This window comes from Microcaecilia unicolor, chromosome 1 (assembly GCF_901765095.1).
Source record: "Microcaecilia unicolor chromosome 1, aMicUni1.1, whole genome shotgun sequence".
Taxonomy (NCBI): Eukaryota; Metazoa; Chordata; class Amphibia; order Gymnophiona; family Siphonopidae; genus Microcaecilia; species Microcaecilia unicolor.
The window spans coordinates 158,599,911-158,620,565 of record NC_044031.1 but is presented as its reverse complement, the minus strand read 5'-3'; the positions used below and the strand labels follow the sequence as shown (position 1 = coordinate 158,620,565).

General features: G+C 42.0%; 1 protein-coding gene across 2 annotated transcripts in view; it reads right to left on the bottom strand.

The window, feature by feature from the left end:
- Window positions 1-20,655, bottom strand: part of LOC115469231 (ATP-dependent translocase ABCB1-like) — a 120,061-nt gene that overhangs the window by 39,429 nt on the left and 59,977 nt on the right. For both annotated transcript variants that reach the window (XM_030201681.1, XM_030201673.1), the window contains 5 exons: window positions 19,466-19,636; window positions 7,231-7,392; window positions 5,157-5,369; window positions 2,645-2,794; window positions 832-936 (listed from right to left, as the gene is read on the bottom strand). In XM_030201681.1, the coding sequence (XP_030057541.1) occupies window positions 832-936; window positions 2,645-2,794; window positions 5,157-5,369; window positions 7,231-7,392; window positions 19,466-19,636 (801 nt within the window). The remainder of the gene's footprint in view (window positions 1-831; window positions 937-2,644; window positions 2,795-5,156; window positions 5,370-7,230; window positions 7,393-19,465; window positions 19,637-20,655) is intronic.

The following is a 20,655-nucleotide window of genomic DNA, read 5'->3' as shown; positions in this document are numbered from 1 at the left end:
TCTAACCTTCCTCATGATCAAGGATACCCCACGAGGTGAGATTTTGCGTGGAGCCCCAGATCTTTGTCGATTGACAGTCATTTTGTACTTCTTCCATTTTCTTACTATGGCACCAACAGTTGTCTCCTTCTCGCCCAGCGTCTTACTGATGGTTTTGTAGCCCATTCCAGCCTTGTGCAGGTGTATGATCTTGTCCCTGACATCCTTAGACAGCTCCTTGCTCTTGGCCATTTTGTAGAGGTTAGAGTCTGACTGATTCACTGAGTCTGTGGACAGGTGTCTTTTATACAGGTGACCATTGCCGACAGCTGTCTGTCATGCAGGTAACGAGTTGATTTGGAGCATCTACCTGGTCTGTAGGGGCCAGATCTCTTACTGGTTGGTGGGGGATCAAATACTTATTTCCCTCTGCAGAATGCAAATAAATTCATATACTTTCCACAATGTGATTTTCCGGATTTAATTTGTGATGTGCTATCTCTCACTGTTACCAATAACCTACCCTTCAATTATGGGCTGCTCATGTCTTTGTCAGTGGGCAAACTTACAAAATCAGCAAGGGATCAAATACTTATTTCCCCCACTGTATATGGCAATGCATGTATATAAAATGCCATTTAGGGCTCCTTTTACTAAGGTGCGCTAATAGAGTTAGTCAATGCTAATTATTAGCATACGCTAAATACTAAGAAGCCCATTTTATTCCTATGGGCATCTTAGCATGAAGAAGTCATAAAAGTACTGATAACATTTTCTAAAAATATAGTGCTAAAGCTAATTTTGTCTGCATAATCAAACTCATTCTATTCAAGAAAGGCTGGGGAAACTTACCATGATTATATAAACTACGATACTAATAATTCCCAGTATAACAAACATTAGAGAAAGCAAATTTGTTTTCTGGATTCTTTTATCACCATCAGTTTCTTGAAAAGCCTATAAATAAAATAAATACATTTTTAAAAAAGCTTGATTACAAAATATCTGCTCAAATCTTCAACTAAGTAATGGAGGTCATTTTACAACAGGTGCCTGAAATCTACATGTAAGGATCCTATCAGGACCTTCACTAGCCCAATACCCTCAAGTATTCAGAACCATTCCAAACTAGAGGAGAAAGGAGGTTTGTACTATTTGATTACAGCATCCTCTGCTGCCTGCCCTGATATAAATCAAGAGTCCCTACACACAGACAAAAGAGTGTGGGTTTAGGGCTCATGTTTAGTTCTAGTTGAGTTTGTGTTTTGATTTCAAGCCTCTCTTGACTTTTGAGTTTGTATCAAATGTGAAATGTCTGCTATTTAATTCTGGAGTAGAGTAACAGTTTATCCTCAAGCCAAAGGGACAAGGACAGAGAAGCCTCACTTTGGAGCTGGAGAAGGTACTGTGAGCATAGGCAGTCGGTGGCCCAGTTGTTTGGGGAGGCTAAAGGGGGCAGGAGTAGGGCCTATATCCATAATTGTCTGACAACACAAAAAAAGGTAAATAAATAGTTGATTTTGAGTGGCACTATTTGAGAATGCATTGCTTTTTTTATGTTTAGCTCCCAGCACTGCCCAATATACCCAGATATTCAGTGCCAAGCCATCAAACAACCACATATTGGCACTGAATATCCAGGTATTATTTGACCATGGCAACTAGTGTTTAAATCAAATATTACCACCATGGCTGAATATCAGCTCTCCCCCGCAGGTTCAGCAAGCTCTCTTTCCCCCTCTGCCCCCCAGTCCACATCTATAACTTGTCTCCCCCTCCAGGTCTTACATATTTTCTTCCTCCTGCCTGCCTGCTCTCCTTCCCTACCCAACCTAGGACTATCAGAGCAGCACATTTTAACTGAGTAACAAGTCAATGACTAGCAATAACTGTAGTTAATTGGGTCCAATTAGGATTTGCATGTGCATCTTGCTAAGCGTTATTTTTAAAGATTCAAATCAACTGAAGAGGGGTCATGGCCATGGGAGGGGCATGACCTATGCACCAGAATTTATACCAGGTTTCAGATATAGCCAGTTAGGGCCTAATTCTATAAAGGTTATGCTCCTAAATTTATGCTTCTAAATTACAAGCATACTCTATGCTCCAAAATAGATTATGCTCGAAATTTAGGAGTGTAAACTAAGCTCATAAATTAGGAGCATAAATTTAGGAGCATAGCCTTTATAGACTAAGGCCCTTAGCAGCTAGCAATTCCTGGCTAAATAAACAGTTTTGAATATTTGCCAGATTATGTCTCAAATCTGATGGCAATAAATTCCACAAAGATGGACCTGAATTTATGAACACTGACTCCCTATATTCATGAAGCTTGACATGTTGGAAGATTAGGACTTCGAGCAATGTCTGGTTGCTAAATTGTAATGGGCGGGGTGGAAAATAAATCTTCAAGGTGGCAGCTAAACTTGATGGAACTTTTTGCACATTGTGGATTGCCATACAAAATGTTAGCTTTGTATAAAAAGAAGAGTCTTCAGATATCCAATTTATATAACTACAGCTACTTAGTGTAAATGCCTTTAAGACTTCCTTCTGTTAATAAACTAAAGTTTAACCCTCTAACATACTCCATGTTAGTTACAAATTAAAGATATCTGCGTACTTGTTCAACTGAAAATGGATTAAAGTGCTGCAAATAACTTACCCCAATCACTTTTCCAAATATGACAGCAAATGTAGGATAAATGCCACCTGATATTGCAGCAGCAATGACCCCAAATACAACATAGGGCCATTCTGGTTTATTCAGAGCCAGAATTTTAGCAAAGCCCACTTCAGGAAGATCTTCGGTGCCCTTTAAAACAAAATAATTGCATTGGACAGGTAAATAATTACCTCAAAGATAGGAAAAACTTGTAGCACAGACTAAACAGCACAGGCTTTTGAGAAGATAATAAAATAAGGTCAGATAATTTTTAGTTACATAGAAACATTTGCAAGTACAAGATCAGCTGGTGAGTAGAATATTGCATCAGGAAGTACATTGGGCGGGTTGAATGCGACATTCCATCTTTACCTGCTTTCATGTCCTATGTTTTTAATAAGGGTGCTATATCAAGACAAAAGTCAACTACAAACAGCACCAAAAACAGAAAAAAATGATGCCAAATTAAGGTTTATTGAAATAAATCACACACAACAGCTGAGACAATAAAAATCATAAAAAGATAAAACTCAACATGGCCAATCTTAATTTTTCAGGTAGCAGAAGAGAGGGTTCAAAAGTACCATCATTTTATATATGTAGCACTATCCATTTTTTAATAATAACAGCACTAGGTGTTATACAAGAGTATAAAATGGTTCACAATCTAGAAATGGTGCTGTCGTTGACTCAATCACCAAAGCATGTGAACGGATGAATTTGGATCTGGAAATTGTAGGGACTTAAATGCCAGACTGGAAAGTTCATGGGGTTGGGAGGGTATGTGGATTCTGAAAGGCAACAGTGAATTTTGGGAATGGACAGGCCTGGTTCTCTGGAACATGGATGCCTGCATTTGTATTGGGTTGGTGTTGACGGGGTACAGGATAGGTCTCCTGCAGACTATGTTAACTGCGCACATTTCTCAGGGTAGTTTGGTATAGGTTGCAGGAAACTCTGAACAATGAATTCTAACAGATATATTCAGGTCAGCATGATCATTATATCAACATTTTATTGTACATATCATTAGTTTTATAGAGGCAAAACCTCCACTACATGCAAGAGTTAATATGTTACCTTCAGCTTCTATGTGTAAAGGTGTCAGAAATCTGTGCCTCCTTCTCTGAAGGTGTAAATATGTGCATATTCTGTGTGTTTATTACTACGACTACTAATCATTTCTATAGCGCTACTAGATATACCCAGTGCTATACACATTATCCCTGGATTCTATATATGGTGCCCAAAATTGGACGCTGATTCAAAATGTGCACCCAACTAAATTGGCTAATGAGCCAATAAGTGGTTGTTAATTGGCACCAATTTGGATTTGCGCACACATTTTGTTACAAGCTATTCTATAGAAATGTGCGCCCAAATTCCATTGTGTGCAACCCAAAAGGAGGTGTGGCCATGGGTGGGTCAGGGGATATGCAAACCAAGGAGTAGGGTGAAGGAGTGAAACTTCCGAAAACACAAAGGAAATGCACCAGTCCTTATCAGAATATTTATTGAAAGAACATCAGAAGACTCAACACATCAGCTATGTTTCGGCGCTCAAGGACCCTGCGCCTCAGGAGTTTGCAAAATAATGTGTAAGGATATCTTTCAACAAAAACAGGCATTTAGAATATCCGAAATACACTTATGGACAATCTTGCATTTTGCAGGATTGTCCATAATTGTACTTAGGATATTTTAAGTACCCATGTGTTGAAAGATATCCTTACACATTATTTTGCAAACTCCTGAGGCAGGGTCCTCGAGTGCCGAAACACAGCTGCTGTGTCGAGTCTTCTGATGTGCTTTGAATAAATATTCTGATAAGGACTGGTGCGTCCCCTTTGTGTTTTTGGAAGTGTCACCCCTTCACCCTACTCCTTGGTTTGCGTTGCCACAATCGCAGGGATTGACGTTCCTCCATGTCTTGTAGTTGTTCTGCCTGGGTCAAGGGATTTGCACCCAAACTGGGCACCAGGAATTACAACTGGTTTCAGCAGATGTAAGTTCTGGTGTCCAAATTTGGTGCTAAAATCAGCACTCAATGCTATTCTATAATAGGGTCTCATCTTTGAGTGCTGATTTTTGAGTGCCGTTTACTGAATGTAGCTCTATATGCAGGTACTTTCTCTATTCCTAGTGGGCGCACAATCTAAGGTATTTTTTTTGTACCTGGGACAAAGGAGTGTTAAGTGACTTGACAATGGTCACAAGGATCTCAGCTTACTGCAGTAACCATTAGGCTACCCCTCTATATAGTTTATAAAATTATGTACATCTATTGTAAATCCGCGCCAAGGAATGCCTACTTGTACGTGCGTATTCAGCCACTCATATTTATGAGTCCTTTTCTGCTTGTAAAGCATGTTTTGCTTTACATGTGGAACATGACTGTTGTACTGGGGAGAAGGGTATGGTCTGTAGTATGCTGCAATGAAAAAGGTAAAGCAAGTAGATGAGCTTAAACTTTTCAAATGGGATTGCCAATCTTTTTCCTGGTAACACTCACCTCACTTTCATCCGATTTGGATTTCTTTGTTTTCTTGATGCTTCTTTTTCTAGATGATTTTCTATGTTTCTGTCTACTAGATCGCCTATGAATACTTGCTCTTTGAATACTTTCTGCTGCTGGGAGATCTGAAATGTTCTCAAAGTTGAGCTCATCTTCATCTTCTGAATAATCAGTATCTTCATCATCTTCATTGCTGTCTGCATTATTATTCTAAAAGTTATAGTGACACACAAAGAAGAGAAATCAAATAGAAGGAATGAATTTAATTTTATTTGTACAGGGACATTAGCCAAAGCACAATTAACAAAGAAGAGAAATTTAACATCAGATGTATCAGACAGAAAAGACATGATAGGAGTATCCAGATACTACTCCAAGAAGGAGAAACATTAAAAGTGATCTAAGAGAGTGAAAGAAAGAAGCAGAGGAAAGAAATGGACAGACAACGGCACTGAGTACCATATAATGAAGCACTGAGGGGTTCTTTTACTAAACTGCAGGAAAAAGGGCCCTGTGGTAGCGGCGGGGGCCATTTTTCCCACGCGCCAAGCCCTTTTTACCGCAGCCGGTAAAATGTCCCCAAAATATGGCCATGCAATAAGATAACTCTTACAGCATGGTCATGCAATGGGGAGCCCTTACCACCACCCACTGAGGCGGCAATAAGGGCTCCTGCAGTAACCTGGCGGTAACCGGACAGCACATGGTGATGCCCAATTACCACTGGATTAGCGCCACCCTACAGAAAGAAAATTCCAGGGAACCAGAAATGGCGCATGCTCCAGCTGGAATGACCGCTGGCAGCCACACTGGGCCACTGGTAGTTCCAAATTAGCGAGCGGTAAGTCTAAGTTGGGCTTATTGCCGCTTTGTAAAAGACCCCCTGAGGAAATAAAAGCCCACCTTTTTGATGCTGCTTTTAACTCCTAACCCTTACTCACTTGTTCAGTACCCATGTTTTATCATTCCCAACTTAGTAATTCCCTTCTCTTTTTTGTCTTGTTTGTCTGTCCTAATTAGACTGTAAGCTCTGTCGAGCAGGGACTGTCTCTTCATGTTCAAGTGTACAGCGCTGAATACGTCTAGTAGCGCTATGGAAATGATAAGTAATAGTAGTAGTAGTAGTAGTAGAAATAAAAAGAATAGAAACAAGGCTGAGCAAAAGGGAGGAAGAAAACAGAGAACTATATAATGAATTCAGGTATAGAACACTCAGACAGGAATATACGCACTCCTCAGAGGTCAAAGATTAAAGTGGGCTGAAACATGCAGTAGAATGCAAAATAAATGTTAAGACTTAGATGATCAAAATATCTGCAACAATTAAGTGTCCTGCTAAAATGTGTACTTCATGAAGACATTTTACTGTGAAAATAAGAAGTTGATCTTTCAAAAAATAGTGTTTTTTATTAAAACACCTTTATCATTGCCAACACCACATGTGGAGGATAATTCTATAAAGGTGGAGCCTATTTTTAGACACCAAGAAGGAACCTATTTGGAGCCTGTTCTATAAGGAAACGTTGCCACCTATTTTTCTTTCTAGAATAGCAACATAACAGGTTCAGTATGTGCCAATATCTTAAGCGTGAGCACTTATACCAACCAATAGATATGATTTAAATGCTGGCACCTAGATTATGAACGTTATACATATAGATTATAGTGTTTTATGCGCATAAATGTATGCCCTGCCTATACTCCACTCAAACTCCATCCACGTAAATATATACTTGCAAAATACACACCATCAAATATTGGCACCTATTTACAGAATAGCATGTAGCCAGAAACCACCCATTTACACTCATAACTAAGAATATCATTGGTTACACATATACTTGCTGCCTAAATCTAGGTGGTTCCTTAATCAATTACCCTTTACTGTTAGCTAAGTAAACAAAGCAATTGTAAGATAAACCTTTTTACCAGAGTAAATTATTATATACCCAAGTTAGTGGTTTTTTGAAAACTGTTCTTTATATCTGAGTAAAAATGTACCTTTTCTGCCCCTACAAATGTTTATACAATATAAATGGCTTTTGTTTAACAGAAAATATAGAATTAGTACCTGCTGCATTACAAGAGAGTAATAGACTCCTTTCTGTGCCATGAGCTTGCTGTGTGTTCCCAGTTCAACAATAACACCATCCTTAAACCCAGCAATCACATCAGCTGTCTTGATTGTAGAGAGGCGGTGAGCAATCACAATTGTTGTACGTCCAGTCCTCGCCTATAAAAGGAACAAGATAAGTGGTAGGTTCCATGAGACAAATGGTAGGTTCCATGGGACACATGTATTTCACCTCTTTTTAATGGATCGTTATGGCACAATTTGTAGATGGGGGGTGCTTCATATATATTTTGCACTGTTTCTTAACAGTATAACAGTCTGAAGGCAATGAACCCTGTCAGTCTGAAGCTAGTGAGCTAATTGCCTTCCGCTTTTGGTATTCACTGATAAGACCAAGACAAGAGAGCAATCTTTAGTTTGCTGGTTTTTCTTAAAGCAATGTTCTTGCATAACATCTGACAGCAGTGTGGAGCCATAAAAGTAAAAGCTTGCTGGCCTGGTCCACTGTTTACTAAGCTTTGCTAAGTGTTTTAGTGTCAGAGATATGGTGGACTAGATCCTGACTGCAGATCATTATACACGCATACTCGGCTGTCTGGCAGTGGCAAACTTTTAAAAAAGGACAGTTTGAGTCCCAGATAGCTAGGGAATACTCGGGCTTCGTTGGCCCAAGCCCAGAGCAATTACAAGGAAGTCAGAGATAGAGCTGCACAGTTTAACCCTAGCACCTGAGGGTCTTTGTTACTGATGGAAAGGCCTACTGCATATGTTCAATGTTATCTAAGGCTGGTCTTTAGCAATAGGCTAGAAAGCCAGAGGCTATATGAGAAGCTCCAGGAACACCCAGCCAATAAGTTTGTGCAAGAGGCAGACAGGTTTGAGAACCTATGTGTACAGTGTACCTTCCTTGGGGAGGGGGGTTTTGAGACTGACGGGACAGGCTAACATAGTCAGCCCCAGCACTGCCCCTGCATCTGAGGATAATGATGTATCATCAGATGCCAGAGGGAAACAATTAACATGTCAATCAGTCTCTCCAAAGTTCAGGCACTTTGTAGGCACAAGAAAGAAAAGAAGTAACCAATGTTAACAAAGGACAAAAGTTAAACTGGAGAGAGACCCGTCTGTCTCCCGAGGTGGAGGCAAAGTAAGGCTGTGATGAGCCTTTCTTCACCTTCCCCTGAATCCAAGCATATAATTTGAACCATTATTACATCTGTCTGTAAGGTAAGCTGTTGTTTTAACTTTTCTGTGTTCCAAGAATAAAGTTCTACTTTTTCATTGTTAGGAGGATTTTTAATGGTAGAGAGCCATGTACTTAGTGCCTTGCCTAATTAAAGAAGTCCCTAATCTGACACCTAGAACAGGATTTCCTTGTGTTAATTAGCTGTGCAATTCAGGCTCTGTTTCCAGCTACAAAAGGGAACAAATTCCAACTGCGTCATTCATTGTTCCTTTGGTTTGCAATTACTCTTAAAGTCCATTAGAGGGAAGCAGCGCTTCATTTTTCAGACACTCAGTTTAGTAGTGGTGAGATTTCAGATTATTTGGTTAAACACATAAACCAAATATAAAAAGGTATTATCTTATTTGCTACACATTTAATTTGGTTTATATGACTTCTTTACACAGTGGTTAAACATCTACAGTCAAATAAGATGGCCTAATTCTAGGTTGTATTTACATAAGGAACTGTAAAATAATTTATGACTTAATTATCTGATACACTACAGCGTTAACTCTGTTAACAAAGCAAATGTGCTTCTTTCTTTAAGATTAAGCACATTACTGTCTTTGCATTCACTGTAAAGAACTCCCCATCCTATAACATTACAGCATTTACAAAGGGGGGGGGGGGGTGAAATTTATAGCATACATTTGTAGTCTTCTGAGCCCTACTTTATATTAAGTCTCCTTCACTTCCGAGAAAATGTCCTGGAGATGTGGCATGAAAGATAGTTTGCCCTCTAGAGCACTTGTAGGAGACGATATATTTTAGGGCTAATATGCTTGCAGACTGCCATTCTTATCTGTCTGCTTGGGGAATCTGAATGAATAGGCTCGGTATCATCTGTATGTTAAATGCTGTTATTAGAAGTATTCCTCATGTGTGTGCAGGTTTAAAACACCATTAGCTAACATCTATGCAAGTCACTCTTTTCCTTGTGTAGCTTTCATACCAGAGAAGATCATGACCTAGTCTTGACATCTAAGTTAAGATCAGATAGTAAACGTTTTGGGAGTTTATAAGCCATCTCTTATGCTCACGTTTATGGTACAGATAAAGGCATATAAAAAGAAAAACAAGACTGTACACAATATTATACAGCATTATGAGTTGGGGTATTTAGAATGTTCACATTTGAACAGATGCTTTCCTGTTAAGCACACTTTGGTATTCTTTGTTAAGACTTTATCCTGTCTTTTAGATTCAAAGGATACTAAGGATACAACTAAATTATGACACACACTTATTAAGCCTTCCGAATCCAGCAAGATCCTTTGGTTTAACCTGGCCATGTCATTCTTCCAGGCCTGAAGAAGGGGTAAATAATCCCATATAGGGGTATTGTCCTGGAGATGACGATGATGAAACCACAAGGGTACTTTGCGTTAAGAGTTTGAGGTGTAAGCAGTGGAGAGATGTTCATATACCTCCTCTGTAAGATGAGCTGTAGGCAATGAGGCTGCATAATGCTTGAGCTGCAAATAGGCATAGATGTCAGGAGCAGATAAATGAAATTCGTCTTGCAGGGAGGCAAAGGATTTTAAACAGCCTTCCTCTGGTAAGCATTGAAATATGTAATGAACACCATGAGCATCCCTCTGGAGAAAGGTAGGAGAATCCATTCCTGGTGAAAAAGCCTCATTTTTGCGTATAGGAAGCAATGGTGTCCTCTTAGCATCCAGTTTATGAAATTTGTAAACCCATCTCCAGGCTAGATGAAGGGCTTATATAACCAAAGGTAATTGATCAAGGAGGAAGAATGAGGAGTCATGTGCCTCATGCAATAAGTACATAAGTATTGCCTTACTGGGTCAGACCAAAGGTCCATCAAGCCCAGCATCCTGTTTCCAACAGTGGCCAATCCAGGTCAAAATTACCTGGCAAGATCCCCCAAAAAGGTCCAATTTAATAATGGTCTATGGACTTTTCCTTTAGGAATCCGTCCAAACCTTTTTTAAGCTCTGCTAAGCTAACCACCATTGCTACATTTTCTGGCAATGAATTCCAGAGTTGAATTACACGTTGAGTGAAGAAAAATTTTGTCCGATTCATTTTAAATTTACTATTTTATAGCTTCATCGCATGCCCCCTAGTCCTAGTATTTTTAGAATGTGTAAACAGATGCTTCACATCTATCTGGTACAATCATTGGTACTCAGTCATCTGGACTATTGTAACTCACTCTACACTGGCTGCAAAGAGCAAATACTCCAAAAACTCCAGACAGCCCAGAATACGGCAGCCAGACTAATATTCTGCAAACCAAAATACGAAAGCGCGAACCCCCTATGAGAAAAACTACACTGGCTCCCACTTAAAGAACGCATCACGTTCAAACTTTGTACCCTATTCCATAAAATCATACATGGTGATGCCCCAGCCTACATGAAAGAGCTAATAGAATTACCACCCAGGAACGCAAAATAATCTTCTCGCACATTCCTTAATCTTCATCCTTCCAAGTGTAAAGGTCTGAAATACAAATTAATGCACGCATCTACCTTTTCCTATATGAGCACGCAGCTCTGGAACGCATTAACACGCAACCTGAAAACGGTCTATGAATTGACCAATTTCCGTAAACTATTGAAAACCTATCTCTTCGACAAGATATATCACAAAGATCAGCACGTGTAACTGTATAATCTTTAATATATCCAGAAATGTCTTATAACGTCTTTTACTTTAACACGATCATGTATTTCACCACCATGTAACCCAAAACCCTCTGTAAAACCAAATGTATATTCTCTTCTATTTCCAGTATCCATGATGAATTGTAAGCCACATTGAGCCAGCAAAGAGGTGGGATAATGTGGGATACAAATGCAATAAATAAAATAAAAATAAATAAATACCCGTTCTACTCCACTCATTATTTTATAGACCTCTATCACATCTCCCCCCTTGGTTGTCTTTTCTCCAAGCTGAAGAGTCCCAGCCACTTTAACTTTTCCTCATAGGGAAGTCGTCCCATCCCCTTTATCATTTTCATCGCCCTTCTCTGCACCTATTCTAATTCCACTATATCTTTTTTGAGATGCGGCGACCAGAATTCAACACAACATTCGAGGTGCGGTCACACCATGGAGCGATACAAAGACATTATAACGTCCTCATTTTTGTTTTCCATTCCTTTCCTAATAATACCTAACATTCTATTTGCTTTCTTGCCATATAGCTAACAGTCAAATATGTAGGTTCAACAATCCAAAACCTCCAGTGGCCCTTTGAGAGGTAATACAGGACAAAGACTTTCTGGCCTGCTTGCCCTGCCAGAGATAAGATTGAAGGAAGCAAACGTTCATCAGAAATTCACAGAAAGAAAGGTAACATTTGAAAAACATAAAGCCATTTAGGCACTCTAAGCGTATTATACAAATGAATTCACAAAATGTGCTTTACAGACTTTCGCAACAGACTATGTCCCTCTCACAAACTCAACTTGGTCACCAGAAACCACTGTGGCAATGTGCTGAGAGAGGGGTCAGCCAGGATCTGGGAAAATAGTTTAAGGTCCACTTTAATGAGGGAAATAGGATGGTAGGAGTCTGGAGAATCTCCAGGTTAGCTTGGTTTAGGCAATAAGGTCACCACCGCTTCATTTTTATAATGAGGGAGCGTCCCAGACGTTACACCTTCATCATAGTAAAAAAGTGTTCCACATAACTGTACACCAAACATCTTATAAAATTCACCTAAGAAGCCAGCTGGAACTGTGGATTTATGCGGCTGGGTAAGTTTAATCACTCGCTGAAGCTTCTTAGGTCAGTGGTTCTGGAGCAAATTTTGGAAGACCCGGATTTTGTAAATACTCCGTAAATTGGTCTGTAGAAAAATCTACCCCTTTTTGATAGATAGCTGACATTTTGTGGGATTATTTCCAAGTTATCTTCTCAATGTGGGAGTGAGGAACCCCATCCCAGGACTTCATGACCACAATAGGTAGTTGCTTATGTCATACTTTAGTGACTTGTATTAAGAATTTCCAATGTTTGTTGCCAAACCAATTAAATTTATATTTTCAAAAGAGCAGGGACCTCTGGGTTTACTCATTTAAAAGGGCTCAATAGCATACTGTCCATTAGTTTGACAATAAGCACCCCATTTGGTGGACAGATAAGTTTGAAAATCCTGGCACTTATACAAAAAAGAGGGGAAACGCCACAGTTTCACTTGCTGGTAAAAGGACTCCATCATATGGTCCACCCAAACCATTGAGTGGTCTGATATTTCCTCAGGGCCAATCTCTGCATCTAAAACATCAGCGAAGCTGGGGGTAGATATCAAGATGTAGTCTAAATGGGATAGAAAGCCATGGGCTGGAGAAAAATGTGTATAATCCCTCATTTGGGGTTGGAGAAGATTCCAGGGATCAGACAAGGCCAAGGCCCTACAAAAGGAATGCAAAGTACCCTTTTTATCACCAGGTTGAAGTAAAGTGGAGGTTGACCTATTAAGGGCTGGATCCATGACTAAATTAAAATGACCCAAAACAATTAAAGGTATACCAAGATGTGGAGAGCAAAGTTTTATCAAACACAATTTTGGGGTATTCCTCTCACACTTGCCAGTCTGAATGTGGCCAAGGCCTTCAACCATGTTAGTTGGACATTCATATAACATACACTGGTTCACATAGGTATTGAAGCGTGGTTTGCTGAGGTCATTCGTACTCTTTATAATAACCCTACAGCCTCCTTGTTGGTAAATGGTATCTACATGGATTCGTTCTCTATTAAACGGGGCATGAGGCAGGGTTGTCCTCTCTTCCCTCTTCTGTTTCTTCTTATTCTGGAGCTCATCTGGTGCTCACTGCAGGCTGGGGGAAGAGGGCTACAGGGCTGATGTTTTGATCTCATGCTCTCAAGATTCTGGCGTTTGCAGATGATTTGGTCTTAACAGACCTGCAGCATTCTCTTCAATTGGCCCTGGAGTTGATAGAAGAGTATGGTCTCCTCTTGAGCTTTAACCTGAACTTGAACAACTCCCTGGCTCTACCCTCTGCTTTAGTGGTCCGTGCCATTTGGATGGGTCCCTTTCCACTTCAGTGGGCAGATAAATCTATTAGATATCTTGGGGTGATCCTTCCTAATGATTTAACAAGGTTATATAGATTAAATATAGACCCTCTATTTACATATACTAAACATCACTTGAGAGTGTGGTGGGCTTATGCTTATTGAAACTTGTCATACCGTTAATTCTAAATCAAAACAGACACAACATGGATTCAGCCAAGGGAAGTCTTGCCTCACCAATTTGCTTCATTTCTTTGAAGGTATGAATAAACATGTCAATAAAGGTAAGCTAGTTGGTGTAGAGTGTCTAGCTTTTCAGAAAGCTTTTGACAAAGTTCCTCATGCGAGACTCCTGAGAAAATTAAATTCATAGGATAGGAAGCAATGTTCTTTTGTGGATTAGGAATTGGTTACTGGGCAGAAAACAGAGGGTAGGGTTAAATGGCCATTTCTCTCAATGGAGGAGGGTGAATAGTGGAGCGCAGCAGGGATCTGGTGTTATTTAACATATTCAAAGTTGTTAAAAGCACATGCAAACTGTGAAAAATTGCAGGAAGACCTTAGGAAATTGGAAGATTGGGCATCCAAATAGCAGATGAAATTTAATGTTGACAAATGCAAAGTGATGCACAATCGGAAGAATAATCCAAATCATAGTTACCTAATGCTAGGGTCCACCTTAGGAATCAGCGCCTAAGAAAAAGATCTAGGTGTTGTAGATAATACACTGAAATCTTCTAGCCAGTGTGCGGCAGTGGCCAAAAATCAAACAGGATGCTTGGAATTATACGGAAAGGGATGCTGAATAAGACCAAGAATAATAAAATGCCTCTATATTGTTCCATGTTGTGACTTCACCTTGAGTATTGTGTTCAATTCTGGTTGCTGTATCTCAAAAAAGATGTAGCAGAATTAGAAAAGGTTCAAAGTAGAGAGATCAAAATGTCAAAGGAGATGGAACGCCTCTCATATGAGGAAAAGCTAAAGGGTTATGGCTCTTCAACTTGGAAAAGAGACAGCTGAGGGGAGATGTAATAGAGGTTTACAAAATCCTGAGTTGTGCAGAATGAGTAAAAGTCAATCGATTTTTCACTCTTTCAAAAAGTACAAAGACTAGGGGACACTCAATGAAGTTACATGGAAATACTTTAAAAACAAATAGGAGGAAAGATATTTCCTCTCAATGAATAGTTAATCTCTGGATCTCGTTGCAAGAGGATGTGGTAACAGTGGTTAGCATAGCTGAGTTAAAAAAAAAAAGGTTTTGGCAAGTTCCTGGAGGAAAAGTCCATAGTCTGCTATTGAGACAGGCATAGGGAAGCCGCTGCCTGCTATGGAATTGGTATCATGGGATGCTGCTACTATTTGGGTTTCTGCAGGGTACTTGTGACATGGATTGGCCACTGTTGGAAACAGGATACTGGGCTAGATAGACCATTGGTCTGACCCAGTATGGTTATTCTTATGTTCTTATGTTTTTTATGATGCAGAGGTCAATGTCCACGATGGCTGTAGGAGAGAAAATGAGGAAGATGCAAAGTGAGAAGTATCAGATGGACCTCAGACACTGGAAGGAGAGTTAAAAGAAAACAGAGGAAAACAGAAACTAGGGACTATGACCAGTGGCGTACCTAGGGTAGTTGACACCCAGGGCCGGTCATTTTTTAACACCCCCCCCCCCCAAATCCAGTACTAGGCATACCGAGAATACAAAACACTCAGGACCTATAGAGCAATTCTACCATACCATAAGCAGTCATTTCTACGAGTCACACAAGGAAAAGGAAAGCATCTTAAACACTACAGTGAGCACTAGAACATCAATTCACCTATTGTAAAACGAAACCAGACAGAACAGTACAGATCGTAGATCCCCCAGCACCTCCCAACTCAAAATAGAAACAGAAACACTTTAGCTCATGAGGAAAGTGACATCCACTATGCACATTTCTCAAACTATCATATTTCATTTAAGATTCAAAATAAAATGCCTTTTCTACCTTTGTTGTCTGGTCATTTTCTTTTTCCATCATGTTGATCCAGTTTCCCTTTTGAACTTTCCAATCTTTCTGCTATTTCTCCTTCAAGCAGCTGCTGTCCATTTGTCTTTTTCTCCTTTCTTGTTCCATTCCCTCACTTCACTTGCCTCTGACATATTGACCTTTCCATTTTAGCTCTTTCCTCTCTTTTTTTTCTTTTCTGCTCTGTCCACCCAAATTTTATCCTGTCTAACCCCTTTTCCTTTGTTTTACTTTTCAGTTACCTCTCAGATTCCTTTTCACCCACTAGTTCTCCTATTCCCCATCTCGCTACTTCTCCAGCCATCCATTCCCTTCCATCTTCAATCTATTCCCCCTTACCATATTTCTTTCCCCTGTAATCACCATCTTCCACGCGTTCATTTCCTTGCCACCCCCTTGGCCTCTCCCACATGGTTCCACATTTCCCAATGTCTCTCTCCCTCCACCCTTCTAGCTCAGCATCTGCTCCCTCTCTTCTCCCCACCCTTCACCCTCTCCCAACATCTTCCTGTCACTTCTCTCTTTTGTCTTGCCCCCCTCTCCTGTGGCCAGAATTTCCCCCATCCATCCTGTTTCTTTCCACCCCCCTCTCTCCCCCTTCGCAGCATCTCTCATCTCTTGGCAAAGAACAACAATGTGGATGCAGCAGCTCACAGGTTTGCTTGCTGTGTTTTGAATGAACGGCGATGCGACGGCTGCGCGGGGGAGTGGAAACAGAAATTTACCAAATGGCTTCCGTGGGCTGGCTCACTTGCACTCCACTCCTGAGGTTGCAGCGGTGAACTGGCGGGCAGGCGCTATGCTCAAGTAGTAAAAGCAGCAAGCCGGCAGGTTTGAGTTCGTCCTTCGCTTCCCTGCCTTCTCTGCGTCCCGCCCGCCTGAAAGGAAATGACATCACAGGAAGGCGGGACGCAGAGAAGGCAGGGAAGCGAAGGACGAACTCAAACCTGCCGGCTTGCTGCTTTTACTACTGGAGCATAGCGCCTGCCCGCCAGTTCACCGCTGCAGGCGAGGATTCAAAGATACGGACGGGGATGGACTCGGACTCTGGGTGGGTGGGCCTGAGGCTAAATTGGGTGGGCCTGGGCCCATCCAGGCCCACCCGTAGCTACGCCCCTGCTGCACAGTCAATGCCAACTGAAAGCCATGTCTTTTTCACAAACACAGATACACCCTAATCCACTATAGGATAAGTAATCACAAACTTTCTATTTAGACAAAAATTAAACTGAACCCCCCGATGCCAGACTCTGTATACAATGCAACACCACAGAAACAGAAAATGTCCTCTAGTACTGTGCAAAATATAAAGACAGCAGATGTAAATTTGAAAAAACTAACAAATACCAATCACCACTTTACAAATTAACAAATAGAAATAAAACAAATACAGAAAATAAAATAATACCATTTTACTGGACTAATACATTTAGCTTCCAGAGGCCAAAATCTCCTTCCTCAGGTCAGTACAGTATAGTGCTGTTACAGTATCTTATCCTGACCTGAGGAAGGGGGTTTTGTTCTCTGAAAGTTAAGTCAAAATGTATTAAAATTAGTCCAATAAAAAAGATTACCTTATTTACATGTTCTATTTATAAACAACACAGCTACAATACTATATCCTAAAGCAAAATAATAAAAATACATATTTACAGTTTGTTGTCTCTGGTTTCTGCTTTCATCTTCTTTTCACTGTCTTCCTTCCATCCAGGATGTCTTTGCTCTCTCTCTGCCATCCAGTGTCTGCCCTCTCTAATGTCCCTTCCATCCACTGTCTGCCCTCTCTCTGTCTGCCCCTTCCATCCACTGTCTGCCCTCTCTCTCCCTTCCATCTACCATTTGCCCCAGTCTGCCTTCTTTCTCTCTCCCCCTTCCACCCACCATCTGACCTTTCTCTCTGCCCCTTCAATCCGTCTGCCCTCCCTCTCCCATCCATCCAGGGTCTGCCCTCCCTCATGCTCCCCACTTCCTTCCAGGGTCTGTTGTCCCCTCTCTCTCTGCCCCCTTCAGCCCCCAGTTCCACCTGCCCCTAGTTCCAGCCCCAGCCCACATCTCCCACCGGCCCCCCTTTTCAGCCCCACTATCCCACCAGTCCCCAGCCCTTTTCTCCCATCAGTCCTGAGCTTCAGCCCCCAGCCACTTCTCCCTGTCCCCTTTTCAGCCCCTAGTTTCAACCCCAGCCCTTTTCTCTCACCAGTCCTGAGCTTCAGCCCCAGCCAGTTCTCCCTGTCCCCTTTAAAGCCCACAGTTTCAGCCCCTGCCCTGTTTCAGTCCACAGTTCTAGCACTAGCCCCCTTATCCCAAATACCCTCCTTTTCAGCCCCCAGTTCCAGCCCCCTTCATCCACCACATGCTTTGCAACCCCCCTTTTCAGCCCCAGACCCATTCTCCCACCTGCCCCAGGCATGGACCCATTCTCCCTCCTGCCCCCTTGTCGGACCCCAGTTCCAGCTTCAGACCCCTTCTCCCCTCTGAGCACCCCCACCCCTCCCCAATCCCCTTCTCCCCTCTGAGCACCCCTCTGAGCTCCCCCACCCCTCCCCAGTTCCCTTCAACCCTCTGTGAACCCCTCTGAGCTCCCCTACCCCTCCCCCGTTCCCTTCTCCCCTCTGCGAACCCCTGAGCTACCCCACCCCTCCCCAGTTCCCTTCTCCCTTCTGTGGACCCCTCTGAGCTCCCCCACCCCTCCCCAGTTCCCTTCTCCCCTCTGCGAACCCCTCTGAGCTCCCCCACCCCTCCCCAGTTCCCTTCTCCCCTCTGCGAACCCCTCTGAGCTCCCCCACCCCTCCCCAGTTCCCTTCTCCCTTCTGCGGACCCCTCTGAGCTCCCCCACCCCTCCCCAGTTCCCTTCTCCCCTCTGCGGACCCCTCTGAGCTCCCCCACCCCTCCCCAGTTCCCTTTTCCCTTCTGCGGACCCCTCTGAGCTTCCCCACCCCTCCCCAGTTCCCTTCTCCCTTCTGCGAACCCCTCTGAGTTCCCCCCACCCCTCCCCAATTCCCTTCTCCCTTCTGCGAACCCCTGAGCTCCCCCACCCCTCCCCAGTTCCCTTCAACCCTCTGTGAACCCCTCTGAGCTCCCCCACCTCCTTCTCCCATCTGAGCCCCCCCCCTTCCGTGGAGAGCGACAGAGCCCTCTTCTCCTGCCACCATCCTGCGTTTTTGTTTTTTTTTTAAATCCATGCAGCGACGCAGGCAGCGCCTCGTGTCTGCCCTGCAGTGTGCTGTCAAAAAAGAAAATCGCTTTGCCGGCGTCGGGCCTTCTCTCGCTATGTCCCGCCCTCGAGGAAATAGGAAGTTACCTCAAAAGTGGGCGGGACATAGCCAGAGAAGGCCCGACGCCGGCAAAGCGATTTTCTTTTTTGACAGCACACTGCAGGGCAGACACGAGGCGCTGCCTGCGTCGCTGCATGGATTTTTAAAAAAAACGCAGGATGGTAGCAGGAGACGACGGAGCACCCCCCCCCCACCCGCCGACACCCGGGGCGGACTGCCCCCACCGACCCCCCCTTGGTACGCCACTGAGACCAACATGATTAGAAAAATAAATTGTCCAGGCAATAAAAGTAGAAAAAATATTTTCAATTTAGAGATTTGATTATGTTGATTTTTGGAATTGACATCTGCAAACTTTATATTTTGCACAATGCAGGGGTAGTTGCATCTCCCATTTCTCTGGTGTTGTACTGCATGCAGAGCAGGACTGTGGAGTCAGAGTTGGTACAAATGAACCAACTCCAGCTTCAAAATAAAAGCTTACAACACAATGGTGAATTTATCATTTTATATATTGTCAGGTTTGTTCAGAATGCATAGCCACTTTCTTTGCAATTAATTTTCTTACACAAAAAGAGCAAATGTTTGAAATGTACTTGCGTAGTCTACCAAAGTAAAATAATTTTTACAATATTTAGGATTGTCATTAGTCATTTGATTTGAACCAGATCTACAGACCAAGATCTTCACCTTATCAAGAGCTGCTTGCACTATGGATTCGCTTTGGGTATCCAGAGCTGATGTTGCTTCGTCCAGTAACAGAATCTTTGGGTTCCTCACCAGAGCACGAGCAATCGCTATTCTCTGTTTCTGTCCTCCACTCAGCTGAGCTCCTCTCTCGCCCACCATTGTATTGAATTTCTAATATAAAAAATATACAAATTTGTGTGAATAGCCAATGAATTATTCTGTATGCTTTACGTATTTGTGTCACAATACAAAATCCAGGTTAGCTTCTAGAAGGTCAATCAAAACTAATCTTTTACCATCCCAGTGTTACCATACATCGGTTCCATTTGTATCTGGGTTGGTGTGGCAACGTTATGGTAATAAAAGCATTGAAAAGCAAAAAAAAATAAAAAACTAATCAACAAAATATATGTCTTCAATATAATCACTTTATTGGCAAATCATGTATTATTATTATAAACATAAATGTTCTTGTGGAATACTAGCCTAAACTAGTATTGATGTGCCAATATGCAGCATTTATTATTCTGTAAGTAGCCTGTGTAAATGTCAACCATGTCTATGACATGCCCATGGTCCTCTCATGTGAATGCCCCCCTAGCATTTATTTACTAAGGGGCCCTTTTACTAAAGGGTTGGCACGCAGCACCAGGCTTGCCACGCGCCAATCCAGAAATACCGCCAGAGCCCAGTGGTAGTTCCCACCCCCAAGACGCCATTTCCAGCGCTACAAAAATATTTTCTATTTTTTTTTTAGAGACAGTGCTTACCCAGTGGTAATTGGTCACGCCAGGTTAGCATGGTAACGCTTACCCAGTGGTGTGCTGGTAAATTTTTAACAGGCTATCTCCCCGGTCCACCTCTGTGCCCCCCCCCCCCCCCCCCAAATTGCAGAGCTGGCTATACCCAGGGAGAGAGCCAGGGGGAGGAGTCATGCATTACTCTCTCTGGGATTTTTTTTTTATTTTTAAATGCTTCCAGGTTCCAATCTAATTCAAGTTTAACGTGGGATAAAATGCCATAAATAAGTAAATAAATAGACAAAAACTCTGAACATTGAGAACCTGATTCCCATAACATGATGTTTGTTTTAGAAGCCCATTACCAGGAGAAAACAAATCTCTGCAGGGTTAAATGTCATAAATAAATAGATAGATAGAAACTCTGAATGCTGAGCACCTGATCCTTAT